The 17,547-nt window shown below is 42.4% G+C and overlaps 1 protein-coding gene across 3 annotated transcripts in view; it reads right to left on the bottom strand.

Moving 5' to 3' along the window:
• LOC122793954 (pantothenate kinase 3-like) overlaps positions 1–17,547 on the bottom strand; it is a 1,051,947-nt gene that overhangs the window by 945,873 nt on the left and 88,527 nt on the right. For all 3 annotated transcript variants that reach the window (XM_044062003.1, XM_044062002.1, XM_044062001.1), the window contains exon 2: positions 6,207–6,261. In XM_044062003.1, the coding sequence (XP_043917938.1) occupies positions 6,207–6,231 (25 nt within the window). In that variant the 5' untranslated portion in view covers positions 6,232–6,261. The remainder of the gene's footprint in view (positions 1–6,206; positions 6,262–17,547) is intronic.

Raw genomic sequence — 17,547 nt, 5'->3', positions numbered from 1 at the left:
ATTTAACTTAAAGAAGTTCTTAAAGTTTCTGGGGTTAGGTGCTGGAACTAGTTTTGCCTTTATTTCAAGGGAGACCACTTTGTGATCTGATCTTACCAGTGAGGACATCACATTGGGGATGCATCACTCTCCCATATATGTGAGTGCCAGATCTAGTGTATTTGTGCCCCTAGTGTAAGTGTAGACTATCTGCACCACGACATTTGAATTTACAAAGTCAAGCAATCTTTGGGCCTGCATGTCAGTGGTCACGTATGCCTCCCAATTAATGAGCGGGTAGTTAAAATCACCAATGAGTATGGTACTGGGCTGGATGGCGAGTGCTTCTAGTAACTTCAGGTATGATGTATGGGTTTCCTGGTTCATGGTGGGGACCTGTAGCTAGCAAGAATATGGTAAGGGATTTTCCCAGGTTAATTGGACATGGAAAAGCTCAATCATGTCATACTGTCTGACTAGCCTTGAGGTGTGCTTATCCTTTATGTAGACAGATACATTTCTGCCTTTTGCTCTTTCATGTTGAGTGGGTGGTCAGAATTTATGAAAGGCATTATAGCTACACACTACAAGAGTGCTTTTGGTGGCTTTCAGTAACTGCATGGACATCAGCATTCCCCAGAGTGAGGAGAGCTTCCAGGGAGTACAGTTTCTTGTTGACACTCCTAGCATTCAGCAGTAACACCTTTAGCTTTTCCTGAGTAGCTTTTGTTATGTTGAAAGGTTTGTCTGTTCAGTAATGCCTAAAAAAGGCACTATAGGGGTGGATAATGTTTTGGCCAATATCCAAAAGCCTAGAAATAACAGATGAAGACCATTCCTGGCAAAGCGGTGTGTGGCCTGTTAACCATGTCCTCCTAAGCTAACAAGTAATGGACCCCTTTGGAACGACAACAGTATCTAAGCCAGTTGTTAAAGTTGAGCATTTTCTACTGGTACTGTGGCATCATCCTTGGAGACAGTAGAATACTGCTCAATGCTAGGATCATACCTGCCTGTGACGCATATTCTGAGAGCTCAATCAAATCTTTCTTCATATAGTCCAAGGAGGTATATCACAAGTCATTCACACCCACATAGACCTTGACGGACTCATACTGGTACTTGGGGGTAAGTGACCTGAATGCTTGCATGATCTGGTGAATCCAGGCCCCTGAGAAGCAACTAGCAGTGACCTTCCTCTTATCCAGCCTGGTAACAGGGACATCGGTGTGTCTCACAATGAAGTCTCCTATGACCAAAATATTGGGTTATGGAGTGTTTCACCATATAGGTTTGATAGCTGAGGCACAATGAGATGTGGCTTTATGAGTTGTGCTGGGAATTTTCTTGTTTGTGTACATGCAGAGTTTCTGAGGACTGCATTTGAAAAACCTTTGAGGTTTGGGTAAGTTACATGTGAGCACCTCTGTATATGTGGGTCTGGGTCTACGTTCAGCCATCAAATTAATCTTTCATTGAACGGCTATTAATTAAACTCTAAACATCGAATGCTGCTTTTTTTCAAACCGTGATCTCTCCGAAAATAAAATCACTGAATATCTATAGTTGGCCAACATCTGATGATGCTGTGCAGTAAAACTAAACAAAAATAACCTTAATAAAAACATCTTCAAGTGCACACTTATATAACAAAGTAATCAATACATTTTACATGTGAATAAACAAGAATATTATCCACTTATAAATACTGCTGTAAATGTATGCTCAAATGTATTTTAAAGGCATATTTCCATGTATAAGGAAACCTGCCCTTTCCCCACTTTAGTGCGATCTCGGAACTGGTATATATAATTAGTGTGGTGTGGGGAGCTGGACAGCATCATCGGATGTTCGCGATGTTGGCCAACTATGGATATTCAATGATTTTATATTCGGAGATATGAGTGTTCGACAAAAGCAACATTCAAAGTTTAAACTTCAATTAATAGCCATTCAATGAAAGTTTCATTTGGTGCTAAACACAGACCCATGTGGGTCTGTGTGTGTGGTCCTTTGTGGGTGCAGTAAGTGATATGTGCAAGTCGCTGACAACCTGTTTGTTGCTTTTTGTGGCTGTATGTGAGAGTCTAGCCTCCAGTGTCAATGTGCAACTACATCTCACACTTACTGTATTTGTCTGTTAAAGAACTAAGTGGTTGTCGTGTACATAAGGCAATTGTTACACTGCCTCAGGATACCCATGTCCACCAAGCTCAATGCAGAGATAGAAGGAAAGTGCCCAAATGCCCATCCATGTTTGCCAGTCCTAATGTGTACATGGAGAGGATTGGAGTGGAGGGTTTTTGTAACCAGATGAGGGAAGGGTGCTTACTTGCTATAATCTGCACCTAACCTAGCCAGCGATGGTGCCCAGAGCCAAATCAGAAGCTCTCAGACTAGCAATAGTCCTGGGTGCTATAATAAGGTAACCAGTACAGTAAACTTTCAGACTATAATGAAAATAAGCAATGTTTCCAGATGTTAGAGTCTGTACAGGGCACTGGCACAGCGAGCAGCTCCATGCAAATGCACCAAATTTATACCAGCATTGGAAATACATAAAACTGACTACTGAGCCCTCTGGCCCATAAAATGTCTACACTTAAGAGCCCTTTTGTGTGCTTCCCAACTCAGATAGACCAGATAAGCATCTACTTCCACTAGATGAATGATCTCAGTCCTCCTAATGAAAAAGCACATCAAAGGATTGTCCAAAGTGAAATGCTACTGCAAAGAAACTTAAGAGTCTTATCAGATACAGCAGGCATTTCTGGCACTGTCAATCAGAAAGAAATGTGGAGAATAATGAAAGATTACGAGTTTGGAAAAAGAACTAGTTGATTATGCATGTATGTATGTATGTATGTGCATGTATGTTTATAGCAACTTGCTTGTTACACCATTAGTTCATGGGGGGATGGTGAAGAAAAATGGGTAATGAAGTATTACAGGGATGACCAAAGAGTGGACATTTGTCATGCTTACTGAAAATCCACTGTTATATACGAGATAAAGCAAGAACAAGAATGTGGGAAAAGAAAAATAAGGAAGGGAAGTATCTAGTGTTTGACATGAATTCGTTGGCTGTTAAATTTAAACAAAGAAATTTTTAATCAAACAATATTAGAAACTGCAAAACATGACATAAAATGGGAACAACGTTAAGGAAAAATGCAAAGAATCTAGACGAGGAAAGGAACAGGGGGTGTTTGTTTTAATTAAAAGTTGAGTGTTAGGTATACAGTTTTGGAGGAGTTAGAGAAGAATGGGTGCTTAGAATATAAACCAATGAAACAGACTGTAGGTTTGCAGAGTGCAGTTGTGTGTCATTTAGAAAGAAAAACATTTTGGTTAAATCTGTGTTACTAGGACTTGTATGCCACTTAGATTAGATATATAGTCTGCATTCTGGTAAGATTTTTAACTGATGCTATTTACAAGGGAGATATGATAAAGCAAAAAGAATAAAGGTAAATTAAATAAGCTCATCCCACATCACCCAGTTTTTTATTTATTATTTATTTTTTATTTTACATTTGTTAACCAGGAAAGTCCGACTGGATACATGTCCATTTTCAGCGGAGGCCCGGGGAGAAAAGCTCCAACATCACATTACATACATGAGAGAACAAATAAACAGCCTAAGTACATAGGATTACTATGAAGGAAATACTTAAATTTCCAGTAATTATTTACAAGGTTTTGTTGTATATACTACATACCATGCCATACATTTTTCAGTTTTCTTTTACCAAGGTGTGCATTAGTATAATACAGTATATGTCATTGAGTTAGAAGGAACATATCATTGAAGTTAACAAGTTTACCAGGGGATTTAGGTGATCTCTGATGGAATCATTTCAAACAGTGCAGTGGGGAGGGTTAGCCAGGGGTAAAGCATGAACAAAGCCAGCTGTTTTCATAATGAGTTTTCAAGAGTCTTTTGAAATGAGTAAGAGAGGTGGTAGAGGAAATTTGGCTTGGGAGTGAATTCCAGGTTCTGGCAAGAGTGCATCCAAAGAGCGATTTCCCAGTGTCGTTTCTATGTTTGATGACATGTATGAGGTTTTGGTTAGTAGATCTTAAGGGTCTAGTGGTGACGTAGGGCTGTATTAGTTTGCAGAAGTGCTGGGATTTTGTCAGGAAGGTGGTAGAGTTTATGTGCTAATGAGAGCCGATTGAGTAGGAGTAGGTGAGGCAACTCCAGACAGTTGAGTTGCTTGAGGGATAGACAGTGGTGCAATCTATAGGAGGCATCAGCTGCAAACTTGGCTATCTTGTTGTAACAAGGCTCCATTTTGTTTAGTTCTGTGAGGTGGAGATTAGTCATGATGGGGGAAGCATAAAGGAGAATGGATAAGAGGTGAGTTCTTGCTATGGTGGCTTTAGTATGTTTAGTCAAGAACTGTTTGTTCCTGTGAAGGAGACCAAGCTTTTTATTTACTTTCTTGATTGTTTAAGCTACGTGTATGTCGAATTTTAGGTTGTCTATTTCAACACCTAGCAGTTTTGTGTCTGCAGTTGGGGAGATAAGAATATTGTCAGTGGCTGTTATGGTAAATTCATTACTTAGCGGAGGAATTCTACCAGGGCTAAAGAGCATTAGTTTTTTTTTTTTTTTAGGATTAAGTTTAATGTTAGTGAACCATGCTTCAGCTCAAGTAAAGTTATTTTGAATGAGGGTTTGAAGTTCCTTTAGAGTAGGGGTGGCACAGATACTAGTGGTGTCGTCTGCATATTGCACTATTGAGGCAGAGGGGGAGGAAGAAGCTATTTGGTTTGTAAATAGGGAGAACAGCAGAGAACCAAGGATGGAACCCTGTGGGACTCCTATGGCTACTGGTAATAGGGGGGACAATTAATCTTGCCATAGGACTGCTTGCTGATGGCCTGATAAATAGCTGTTAAACCATGATATAGTGGGGGAGCTCATGTTAAGGGATGTTAAGAGTTACAAGGAGAATTTGGTGGTTGACCATATCAAACGCTTTAGATAGGTCTCGGAATATGGAGGATATGAATAATCCTTTGTTCCTATGGTAATTGACTATGTTGGTAAAAGAGAGTGTGGTGGTGCTATGTGAAAGGTCTAAAGCCTTGCTGGGAATTGGATAGTAGATTGTTTTTTAGGAGGTGATTCACTAGTTGAGAGTGAACTATTCTCTCTAATATTTTTGACAGTGGAGATAGAATTGCGATCGGGCGATAGTTTGTCAGTTCAAGGGAGCTTCTGTATTTCACGTTTTATCAATGTTAACATATACAAGTAGTAATTAATTATGTATTTTGTCATGAAAGAGGAATTACAAAATAATTTGGGAAAGTATTACACAATGGAAGAAAAATATTTACTTGGACATGAAGCACTGGAGGGGCTATGTTACTGTGTGGTACAAGGCTACTAAATGGATGACTTATTTTGGCAGCAGGACTGAGTTACATGAAATACAAAAGGAGATAATAATGAGAAGAGATTTAAACCAAATTAGCAGGGGAAGACTCTTCTGGAGTATGTCTTGTAAATGTTAAGTGAAAAAGATGATGTACAATATAAATCAGAAGACAAAACAAGAGCACTGTAATGGAGTATAATGCCAAAAAAACTTGCTAACAGTTATTTTTACTGAACAATAAAATGAAGGGGTTTCACAGGAAGGTGACAGGAAAAACTGGGATACCAGAAATAAGAGATGAATGCAGGTAAAGTTTGTTATGAATACTACTTGGGATTCTGACAAACCGAGAAAAGATCATGGATAAAATTTTAATGACTTCTGTATGGAAAAAATCTGGCAAAAGAGGTGGTGTGTAATGTTATAATATAATAAAACAAGCTGGACATTTGGTGATGCTACAGATAAAGGTTTGTATCTACAGCAAAGGATGAGAGGGGTAGGCAATACAGACTGAAATTTCTGATGTTTGCTGGTACTTTGTTCCCAAATTTTGTTGGTTTGTCTACTGTTTTGCTATTTACTGAATTACTTTTTAATTTTATGGTGCATTTTAATGTATTTTATAACAAAGTCATCCTCACTCCTGATAAGTGTTGTGAGATCTTCCACATTCATCTGAGCTACCACCACTTCAAGCAACTAAGACCTCAATTTAATGTCTCATCTAATTCAGCAATAAAAACTTGTTACCAAATTCTATATGCTGGTTTTTCAGCATTTTCTTACACATACAAGAACTGCATCTGAACATAAAAAGGAATGATGACTTACCATATTTCTTTTTTCCATAAACCATTCCAGCCAAAACAGCAGAGTATTTGGTAACCTAAAAAAAGTGAAGAAAGGCAAAATTAGCCACAGAAGGCAGGAGACACAGTATTTAGAAAAACTGGAAGCATTCTGCAAGATATGAAAGAATAGCAAACCACATACTCAAATATTCTTACATCCAGCTCTAATAGCATAGAGGGATAAAGTTCACAGTTTGACCCAGGTAACCATACTTCAAACTGTGGCTCAGGTGCCTGATGGAGCTAGCATGGGAGGGGGGTAAAGTGACTTTCCAACTTGCCTCTCCTGGGAGAGTGTATGCCCAGCTTACTCATTCCTATGGTTGAATATCTTATTGAGATTACAGTCAGCAAGACAGCACTAGTTTTAAAGGTAACAGGGCTGTCCTAAGGGGTTACATTATTAATATAAGCAAATGACACACCCTTGTTGACTACCATTACGCACCAAACAATGAGTGTTTATCTACTGGACAAGCACTGAAGGATTAAGGCCTTATTCGGGGGAGGGACGAATGACCAACCTCGACTGGCTGTCTCAACGACAGATCCTCTTGGTTGGCTCTCACGCTTTTACATTGGGAATGAAGAGAATCTGGCCAAGGGAGGGTTTAATGATAGGGTAAAGTGCCAAAAAAATGCTCCATGAATCAAACCTGTAACTCTGACGTTACATGTATTAATATCTGTAAGTGGGGATTTTTTTTTATGTATAAAGAAACATGAATGTGTACCTATTTCCACATCACACAACTATCATTAAAAAAAGAATGCAAATTAAAAATGTTACAAAATAGAACCGACTTGAGACTTCTTATATCAACTAACTTAAGGTTAATGTCAGCACAAAGCTATATAATGTTTAGTTACTTAGGAAGGAACTTTAACTTTTACTATTCAAGTAAAAAATGAAAAACACTATACAAGGCTATGGTACTGGAAAGAAAAGTAAAACCAGGAGTACTACTGCATAAACCATTTCAGAACAGGAAGGTCTCTAAAGTGGGAAGTATGTAACTGACAGCAATTCAAATTTTGCAAAGCACTGTGCTATTTCAGGCACTCATGACTGCCCAAAGACTAAGTGAACACATACCAAAATGAAATGGCTACATGATAAATTAAAATACACTTCAGATCATCCGACTTGCTTAAGAGATGCTTACTATTAGAAAAGCTTAGCCTACTTCCACCTGATCAAATACTTTAAATGTCTTAAAAAACGCACACATCAGCGTATTATAAAAAAATGCCACTGAAAGACTTGCTTTCTGATAGATCAAGCATTGGAAAATTCTCCCAAATAAAAGATTAAAACAAAAAAGATAAGTACTCATCACAACATTCCACCTGAATAGTTCTACTTCATTTGTCTTCAACCTGTGGGATACTGGATCCGTATCGGATCCGAGCCGGCAATCTTACTAGCATCTGCTCAGAGTTCCAAGCTCCTCCCCTTACCCATAACACACCTCCACTACCTTCCAACCCCCAGATTGAGTTTGCTGATCCTTATACTGATAACCCGACCTGAAAAATACTTATGACTATAACTGCAGCCCGCAGGCTGTTCACATGACAATGTCCTGGGGAAGGAGGGAGGGACAGTTGAAGACAAATGAAGTAGAACTACTCAGACGGAATGTTATGGTGAGTACATAACTTCTTTATCTGAAGTAGTTTACTTCATTTGGTCTTCAACCTGTGAGACAAGAGTCCCCAGCTACTACACTCCTGGGTGGCCCTCATGGAAAGAAATTTCGGAGCACGACGGAACCAAAGGATGCTCTCCTTCTAGAGGTCAAATCCAATTTATAATGAAAAATAAATGTATGAGATGAGGACCAAGTGGCTGCAGAACAAATATCATCTAAAGAGACTCCAGACCAGAAGGCCACAAAAGTAGCCATGGACCTAGTGGAATGAGCTTTCACCTGACCTGGAGGAGACATGCCTCTGTGCTTATAGACCTGAAGGATGCATGAAGAAATCCACCTAGCAATAGTGACCTTAGAGATAGGGTTTATAGAAGGAACAGTTGATTGGATCTACGGAAATTTTTGGTCCTGTGTAAATAAAATCGTAACTGTCTATGAACATCCTGCAAGTGGAGTTTGTATTCCATTTTGTTAGCAAAATTAGGAAAGAAAACTGGTAAATTGATGGTTTGATTGATATTAACTGGTGATGCCACCTTGAGAAGGAAGGATGGATTAGTCTGAAGGGAAACTCTTTGTGGATAATCATATAAGGAACTTTGACGGACAATGCCTACAGTTCTGAAAACCTTTTAGCAGAGGTAATAGCTACCAGAAAAGCAGTTTTCCAAGAGAAGAACTTTAGATCTGTGGTTGCAGCGGGTTCAAAAGGTGGAGCGACCAGAGCTTGAAGAGCCATAGTAAGGTCCCATTGAGGAACAGGATCCTTGACAGGGGGGCATAACAGAAAAGTCCCTTTGATAAAGGCTGTACACAGTCTGGAGGAGGCTAGTGAGTCAGAATTCTCACTCACATGAAAGTGAGAAATGGCAGCCAACTGAACCTTGACAGTAGAAGAACTAGCTCCCTGTTGAAAAATATCAGCTAGGAAATCAAGAATGGCAGAAAAAGGGGCCATGAAGGGGTCTAAACTCTTCTGAGAGGCCCAAAAGGAAAAACGTTTGCATTTAGTGTGATAAATCTTCCTGGTTGAAGACTTATGAACAGCCACCAGAAAAGACCTAACTGAAGAGGATAATCCAGGAGTCTTAGGGATCATGGGAACTGAAGTAGCCAAGCTGTGAGCTTCAAACTGTCCAGGTTTGGATGAGGAACCCCAGATGGGTGTGAAATTAGATCCTGAATGGGATCCAAGATCCAGGGTGGAGCTAGAAGATTGAGCCCAAAGAAAGGGAAACCATACCTGGCGAGGCCAAAATGGGGCAATGAGGATCACTTTGCTCCCCAGTCGACGAGCTTTCTGTAGGAAGCTCAGAATAAGAGGTACTGGAGGGTAAGCATACATGGACTAGAGCATCTCAGGGGGACTCCCCTAGCAGGGGGTTCAGAGCAAAAAACTCGCTGCACTTCGCATTGGAAGGAGATGCGAAGAGATCGCAGCAAGGCTGACCCACTCCATGGAGATCTGCTCCGCTACTGAAAGATTCAGAGACCACTCATAAGGCATCAGAATAGTCCGTCTTAACCTGTCTGTTAGAATGTTGGACCGTCCCAGAATGTGCATTGCTATGAGAAAACGACCGGTGGAGATCACCCATAGAGGTTAAGACCTGGTCCCTCACTGTCTGTTGATATACCAGACCACTGAGATGTTGTCTGACTGAACTGCAATGTTTCCCAGAAGAAGAAAGGCATGAAGGGCCTGCAATGCTAAAAGGACCGCCCTCATCTCTAGAACGTTTATGTGCAAGCTGGTCTCTACAGGGGGAACCATAAGCCTTGGAGTGTCATGCCCGAACAATGCCCCCCACCCGAGTTGGGAGGTGTCCGTGGTCACTGTGGCTTGAACAGGGGCTGGAACAAAGGGTCATCCCTCCAAAATGTCCAGAGAACACATCCACCAGAGAAGGGACTACCGACAGACTTGACTGAGTTGTATTGGATATGACAATGGAAGTTCCAACAGGGACCATTGTATAGATAGTATCCACTGTAGAATTCTCATCTGTAATTGGGCACACAGGAGAAGTGTTAGGGTCACAGCCATTGAATCTAAGGCCCTCAACACTGATTCCGCCGATGGAAGATTAGAACGGTAGATCAGAGAGACATGCATCCTCAGGTTTTGTACTCTCTCCAAGGTCAGGAAGATTTTGCACTGTAATGTAGCTATCCTTGCCCCAATGTAGTCTATCACCTCAACACGATTTAGAAGTTATTTGGATGTGCTGATTGTGATCCCCAAATGCAGGGCAAGGTTTAAGAAATCATCCCTGGTTTGAGAGAGTAGACGCCTGGTGGGAGCAGTGAGGAGCCAATCATCCAGGTAAGGATAGACCTGAATCCCCTGAAGCCTCAGGTGAGCAGCTACCACCGCCATCACTTTGGTCTCACCACAGCCCCCAGGATGTTCACCAAAGTGTAGAGCTCGAAATTAGTAATGATTGACTCCTAGCCAGAAGAGGAGGAACTTCCTGGAGCTTCTGTGCATCTTTATGTGATCGTAAGCATCCTGGAGGTCTAATGAGCACATCTAGTCGCTCTCTTGCAGGTACGGCATGATGGACTATAGTGCGAGCATCCGGAATTTTTCTTTGGCAACTGACAGGTTCAGGGTAGATAGGTCCAGAATGGGCCTTAAGTCCCCTGTCTTCTTTTGCACCAAAAAGAACCTGGAGTAGAAGCCCGATCCTGACTGATCTGGGGGGACATTTTTGATGGCTTGTTTTCCTAGCAGCTTGGAAATTTCCTGTGCTGCTGCCTCCCCTTTGCATGGGTGGTACGTCCGGGAGGTGTTTGGGAGATTTGGAAGGACCAACAAAGGGGATAGAGTATCCTCTGGATATGATATGAAGTACCCAGCGGTCTGATGTTACGAACTCCCATGCCGCCAGGTGCAAGGACAATCATCCCCCGACTGCCTCCAGAGTAGAGCGGTCGGGCCACCCCTCAGGGTTGTTCGGGCCTGTCCGAGAAAGGTTCTCGAGACCCAAAATTCCTCGGACCCCCTCTGGCTCTGGGCCGGCATCCATTCTGTCCCCCTCTGCTTCTAGGGGAAGAAGAGCCCTGAGTGTCCCGGGAATACTGTGACTTCCGGAACCATATCTTCTTTTGCACTCTCTGATTCCGGGAAATGGACCTTTAAGGGTTAGAAAAGCGGATTCTGATGGCAGTGTCTTCCCATCCTTCTCATTCTGGACTAAAGTCTCTTTGACGGTCTTACTAAAAACAGTAGAGCCATCATAAAGGCCATTGGTAAAGGACACCTTGAAAGGTTCTGAAAATTGACATAGTCTGAGCCAGGTGTTGCACCTCATGGACATGCCAGACCCAGCTGCCCTAGCCGCTCCTTCAGTAACATGTGAAAGGAGTCGCATGGATGTGTTGAAGACTGCTTTCAAAGTGGCCATCCTCGCAGAGAACGAGTCCCTGTCCTCCTGCGACATGGACTTAGGTGGAGACTCTGCCACTCCTTGACCAGGTCACTTTGGAGCCTCGTGACGTGGGCCAGGTAGTTCAGCGTCCTAATAGAAAAGGTAGCTGAAGCATAAACCCACTTCCCTAACAGGTCCATCATCTGCGACTCTCAGTCAGGAGGATGAACCGAGGAACTCTCTTGGGCTAGTTTCCTCGTTGTGGCTGCTACCACCATAGCGTCTATGAGGGAGCTCTTGTTCCATGCTGGCCTATCTGAAGGTGGACTCAAGATCTTGTCAGGCCTTTTGGGGATTGGTTCCACGGTGTCTGGCTCCTTCCAGGCCCGTGAAGTGTCCAGGTCCACCAAGGGATCTGCGGGAGAGGAGACCCAAGAAGAAGATGGGCCTGTGCCGAAAGCCTCCAGGAACACAGACTCATCAGAAGAAGGTTTGGAGGCGGACCAACCTCCCGACTGGCGAAGGATTTCCATGATGTCTCCAAAGGAGACATCCTCGGGAGGTGACCTGGGGGAACCTTCCCCATCATCCAAATCCATATCCTCAGTGAGGGACTCGAGGGGAGTCCAAGTGCCTCCTCTCTTACACGTACGCTTGCGAGGCACACCTCCAGTGGGGCTCTCCAGGGGGAACTCGCAAGCCACTTGTTCCTCAGGGGGAACTGTCTGGGGCTCTTCGAGCATGGGCTGTCCCTCTGATAAAATGATGGGATTCATAGAAAGAGCCGATTGTGTCGGGGCAGAGTCAGAGGGCATAGTCAGGGGTCTCGATCCAGCGGAGCGAACCCTTTCTGCCACGTCAAATGCAGAGGGAGAACGAACCTCCTGGGGAACCAATAAGGAAGCCGGTCTCCCCGGGTCCGATGAGAGAATCGGAGCCAGGCCCAAAGTGGACGAAGCTCCGAGGGAGGGAACTTGGCCAGACAAAGCTGGAGCTGATGAAAAAAAAAGTTCCGCTCCCTCGGATCAGACACCCAAGATCCGGCTTAGAGAGCGGCTCGGATCCGACACGATCCAGGCAGCTGTCAGTGTCGAGGAAGCAGGTACCATCGGTGCCAACCCCCTGACTAAAGCCATCTAGAGTACTCCAAACCCGGTGGATGCATCGGAGAAGGAGAAATCGGTGTAAAAAAAAGGAAGCGATCTCCCTCCTCCTGAGGGAGAGGGGGCTGGCACGACCCCCATCTGGATCGGAGTACGAATGAACCACCTCATCATTTTATCCATGTCGACTTCTGATAAGGACAGCGTGGACCTCAACGAGGCCACGGACTCCGACCTTGCGGGTCGGGGAACCAAGGCCCTAGATGTAGAGTGGGTCTCCTCCGGCTCCGAGGAAAATCTCGGAGATCGGAGCCGAGGGGAGTCACAGATCCTATGACTCTTAGCAGATGACAGGAGGTCCAGGGACCTCTTACATTTGTCAGTCCTGGATTTTGGCTCTCTCTTTCTCTCTGCCCCTTTTCTGCTCCACTTCCGCAGGCTTTGAAACAGGAGGTTGAGTCCCAGCCTGGGAGGGAGGAGAAGCAAGGGCAAGAGAGGAAGGAGAGGCGGTCACAGCTGGAAGCAGAGGATGAGGCAACCGCCTCAGAAGTGGGAAGAAGGGCTTTCAGGGCCAACTTAGCCTTCCTGTCCTTGATCGCATGTGGGTTAAAACCCGCGCATATACAGCAGTCTGTATTAAGATGGGCAATGCCCAAGCACATTATATAAAGAGTGTGGCCATCTGCAGAGGACAACTTATGGCCATACTCTGTGCACTTAAATACAGGCTTATCAGCAATTCAGACAGAGGGAAAACAAGTAAGAAAAATATATTAGTTTTCCCACTGAAAACCACTCTCCACACTCACACACAGAAAACACAGAGGGGGAGGGGAAGCAAGTACACTAACCAACTAAGCTAAACTAAGCTGAACAACAGTAAAGTTTTAATTAATACGACGCACCAAGTGAGGGGAGGAGAAGGGAACCTATACTAACCACTATCCTAAAAGTTAGAGAGAAAAAAAGGCTTTCTAAAAGCTTTCTAAACCCACTTACTACTCGGAGCTCTGAAGATCACGATGCTTCAGCTAGCTGCGGCAAACGAGATCTGGGGGCTGGAAGGTAGTGGAGGTGTATTATGGGTAAGGGGAGGGGCTTGGAGCTCGGAGCGGATGCCAGTAAGACTGCCAGCTCAGATCCGATACAGATCTGGTATCCCACAAGTTGAAGACCAAATGGAGTAAACTACTTCAGATCATGCAGTACTGGAACTGACCAAAGATGTACAGTTTCATGTTTTTTTCAAAAATATGTTGTGAAGGTACATTTCCAATACTTGGTTTAATTAAAATAGGTATATAAACTCTTGTACAAAGAAACTGATGACTTCTTGGGTAATAATTTCAACCAAAAAAAAGTTCTTCTAACACCATGTAATAGCACTTCACAGCTGTGGTCTAAGAAGGAACCCAGAAACTTGGGCTTCCTATCCACATAACAAGGACAATCATCAGTATCGGATTCAGACAGCAGCAATGTGAAAAACCCTGCTACCTATCAACAGTGATATACAAAACGACGGATTCTTTTCATACCTGTCCATCCGATATGACCGATGGGACTGGAAACGTTTGGCATATCCAGTCTAGCTGTTTGCCAGTGATCTCTGCCTTGAGTTCCCAACTCTTTCTCTCCCATAATGCAATGTGTGCTAAACTGCCTTCAGTTTGAGTTTGTCTATATAAAACTGTTGAAACTCACCTGAATGATGAACATGGATGGGGAGGGATGCTGTATCAAACAGATTAGGAAGAAAAGGATCCCTTGTTATGGTAAGTAGAGAATCTCTGTATTCTATTTCATCCGTCTGGTAAGATGGATGGAACAGGATCCCAAGCTACTTTCTTTCTTAGGTTGCATCATGAAAGGATATCCTTCAGGGCAGAAACCCCAAAGGAAGCTCTAGTCCTAAAAATGATATCCAGATTGAAATGTTTGGTGAAAGTATGCAAGACAGATCATGTAGCTGCTACACAAATCTCTTCTACTGTAGAATTTGTGAAAAAGGCAGCAGACATAGCTACTGATCTGGCAGCTAAAAGTACTTTGTTTCTTAGTTCCATAAACAAATGATATACAGACCGACAAACATTTGGACAAGGTTTGTATAGAAACTTTTTGACCCAATTTGTTGGCAGTAAAGGAAATGAAGAGCTGTGAGTCTTTTCTGATAGCTTTAGTTCTGTTCAAATAGTGGAAGCCCAGGGTGTGAATCAAATATTCCTCTAGTTGGTTGTGATTTGGAAAGAATACTGGTACATGAATGATTTGACTGAGAAATAAGACTCTGTGGCCACTTAAGGTATAAATGAAGGGTTGGTTCTCAGGGAAACACTATTGTTATGAAATATTAATCACAGCAGTCAAGGATGATAGGGCACGTAACTCTGAAATTCTCTTTGACAGATAAATCTCCACCAAGAAAAGTTTTCTTAAAGACAAAAACTTATGATTTGTGGAACAGGCCATCATGAAGGAAGGATTGATTAAGGGCTCTACAACAAGGTTCAGACTGCAGGGAAGGGTAGGGTGCACTATATGAGGCAACCCATAAAAAAAGTATTCTGAAAAAAAAAAAAACTTTACAAAGTTTGAAAGAGGCCAGGGAATGATTTTGAAAACCAAGATGAAAGTTAGACATGGAAGCTAGCTGGACTTTGGCAGTGAAGAAGCTAGACCATTGTTCAAAGGGTAGCTAAAAAGTGCAAAACCTGTGACACTGGGGCAAAAAATGGGCCTAGGTTATGTGAATATTTTCCATTTGCTATTATCTACTTTCTGAGAAGACTGTTTTTGGACAGCTGACAAAATGCAAACCACTGATTGCAACAAGGAAGGGGTCGTGGCAATCATGGGAATTGGAGATACCATGTGGTAAGTCTGATGTTAAGGAAAGCTGGATAAGGCTGGCTGGATGGGTGAGAAAGCAGGTCCAGTTTTAGATCCAGAAGCCAAGATCATCCCTTTAAAAGAGACTTCAGCAGGGGAAACTATGCTTGTCTGGGCCACAGGGAATCAATCAGACTTAACCTGGGAATGAAAAGGATCCATGGGAAGGCATATGGGTAGGGGAGGGGGGTCACTAAGACAACAGCATCCTGTGGAGTGCAAAACTTTAGAGGTGATAGGACAAGGCAGTTACTGCATTTCATACTGGCTGGAGTGACAGGGAGATCTCAGCAAGGTGTGCTCTAGTGGCTGAAGATCTATTGAGACAATCTTGGATTGGCAGACCAATCATGAGGCATCACAACAGATTTGCTAAGCCAGTCCACTAAACATTTGGCTTCCCCAGAATGTCCACTGCTGCCAGAAAGTGATAAGACTCCAATGCCTATCGCTAAGCCCTTACTGCCTCTCTGCAAAGTGGACAGGATTTGGTTCCTCCCTGCTTGTTGATAAACCCAATTACCAATATAGTCTGGACTGACTTGATATCACCTCCTGGGAAGGAGGTTCTGAAATCTATGTAATGCTAGGAGGACCGCTCTCACCTATAGGCAAAGACTGAGTCCATATGCTTTGGACCATGTTCTCCTTGAAATGTCTCCCCTGGAGGGAGGCATCCATGGTGACATTCAGTGTTGGGAGAGGTAAAAAAGAGGCAACCTAGAAGGTCATCCACCAGGATAGATGCATCTTGCATGTTAAAATTAAAAATATTGGGAAGAACAGTGGGTCTTATACCTGGAATCAATAAACAAATCTCATATGTAGACAGGCACAAAAAAACTGCCAGGAAGGCTGCCATGAGACCCACCACTTTTCAAACTAGTACAGATGGGAAAAAATGTTGTTGTAAGAGCAGAAGTACTGAAGATCTTAATGTTTATACCCTGTACAGAAGATGGATGATGCAAGGTCTTTTACTTCAGCACTAATAAATTTTATAGTCTGCGTTGAGTGGCAACATGAATTTTCAAGACTGATGGATATGTCTAAAGATAGGCAGCACTATAAAAAGTAATCTCTGGCTTCTAGTAAGTACTACAAGGTCATTACAAGAAGCCAGTCATCTAGATATGGAAACACATGCATCCCTATGAGCCACATAAAGGCTGCAACTATGGCCATGCACTTGGTGCATACTTGGGGGTGGGGGGGGGGGTCTGTTGAGACTGAAGGGCAGAGCTCTGAACTGGTAGTAACTGAATCCCAGCTGGAAGCAAAAATACCTCCTGAAGAGCCAGCCAATTTTATGTGCTGTTAAGCATTTGGGAGGTCTCTGGAGCACATTCAATTGCCCTCCCTCAAACAAGGGAGGATTGCTTGCACTGTGACCATTCTGAATTGGGTCTTTCTGGCAAACTGGTTTAGACCACCAAGGTCTAGAATTGGCATAAGGTCTGTGTTCTTTTTTGGGAGCAAAAAGCATCTGGAATAGATTCTTGACCCACTCTGGTCTTGTGGGGCCTCCTGAATGTTTCTTTTTTTTTTTTGAACATTTGACTTGCTTTTACAACCAGAAATAACAATCATAACAAATGTACATGTCTGAAACGATAAGAAATGGACTATGTACAACTATAGACACTCATATATGACTAAATTTAATGCAAAATGTATACACCATTAATATTTACCTAATAACACTTGTAGTTTCTGCCAGGCTAACCTTTTATGAGTTAAGTTAGATGTTATGAAACAAATAGTGTAATTCACTCTTGCAAACAACTTTAGCTAAATTTATAGTGTCTGTAAATAATATATTTTGTTTACTCTTCCAGTTAATTGAAATTACTTTTCTAGCAATGGCCAAAAGTGACCAAAGGAGTGGAATTTGAGGTTTTGGTATCAAACCTATTATAGGAACATTAAATAACAATAGAGAATCAGTAAAATCACAACTATCAGACCACAGAGCTGTTGCAAAATATTTAAAGTCTTCCCAAAATTGTAAGATAACTCTATATTCAATAAACATATGACCCGAGTTAGCTTCTAATAATTCATCACATCTCCAACATTTTAATTCTTTGCTCTTTGAAATAATAGTTATTTTAAGAAAAGTGAAAAAACTTCTATTTAAAAATGTCCTGGTAAATAACTTCCAACAGAGAGAGGATGTGGTGTTATTCACTGATTTTAATAATCTCTTATTCTCAGCTGATAGGGGTTCTTTGTTTACTGCTGTAGAATAGTCCCAAAAGGTTAGATCAAATGTTAAGAATTAATCTCGCAGG

This window comes from Protopterus annectens, chromosome 2.part1 (assembly GCF_019279795.1).
Source record: "Protopterus annectens isolate FY-2018-M chromosome 2.part1, PAN1.0, whole genome shotgun sequence".
Lineage (NCBI taxonomy): Eukaryota > Metazoa > Chordata > Ceratodontiformes > Protopteridae > Protopterus > Protopterus annectens.
Note: the sequence above shows the minus strand (reverse complement) of the source record. Positions and strands in the feature narration are given on the sequence as shown.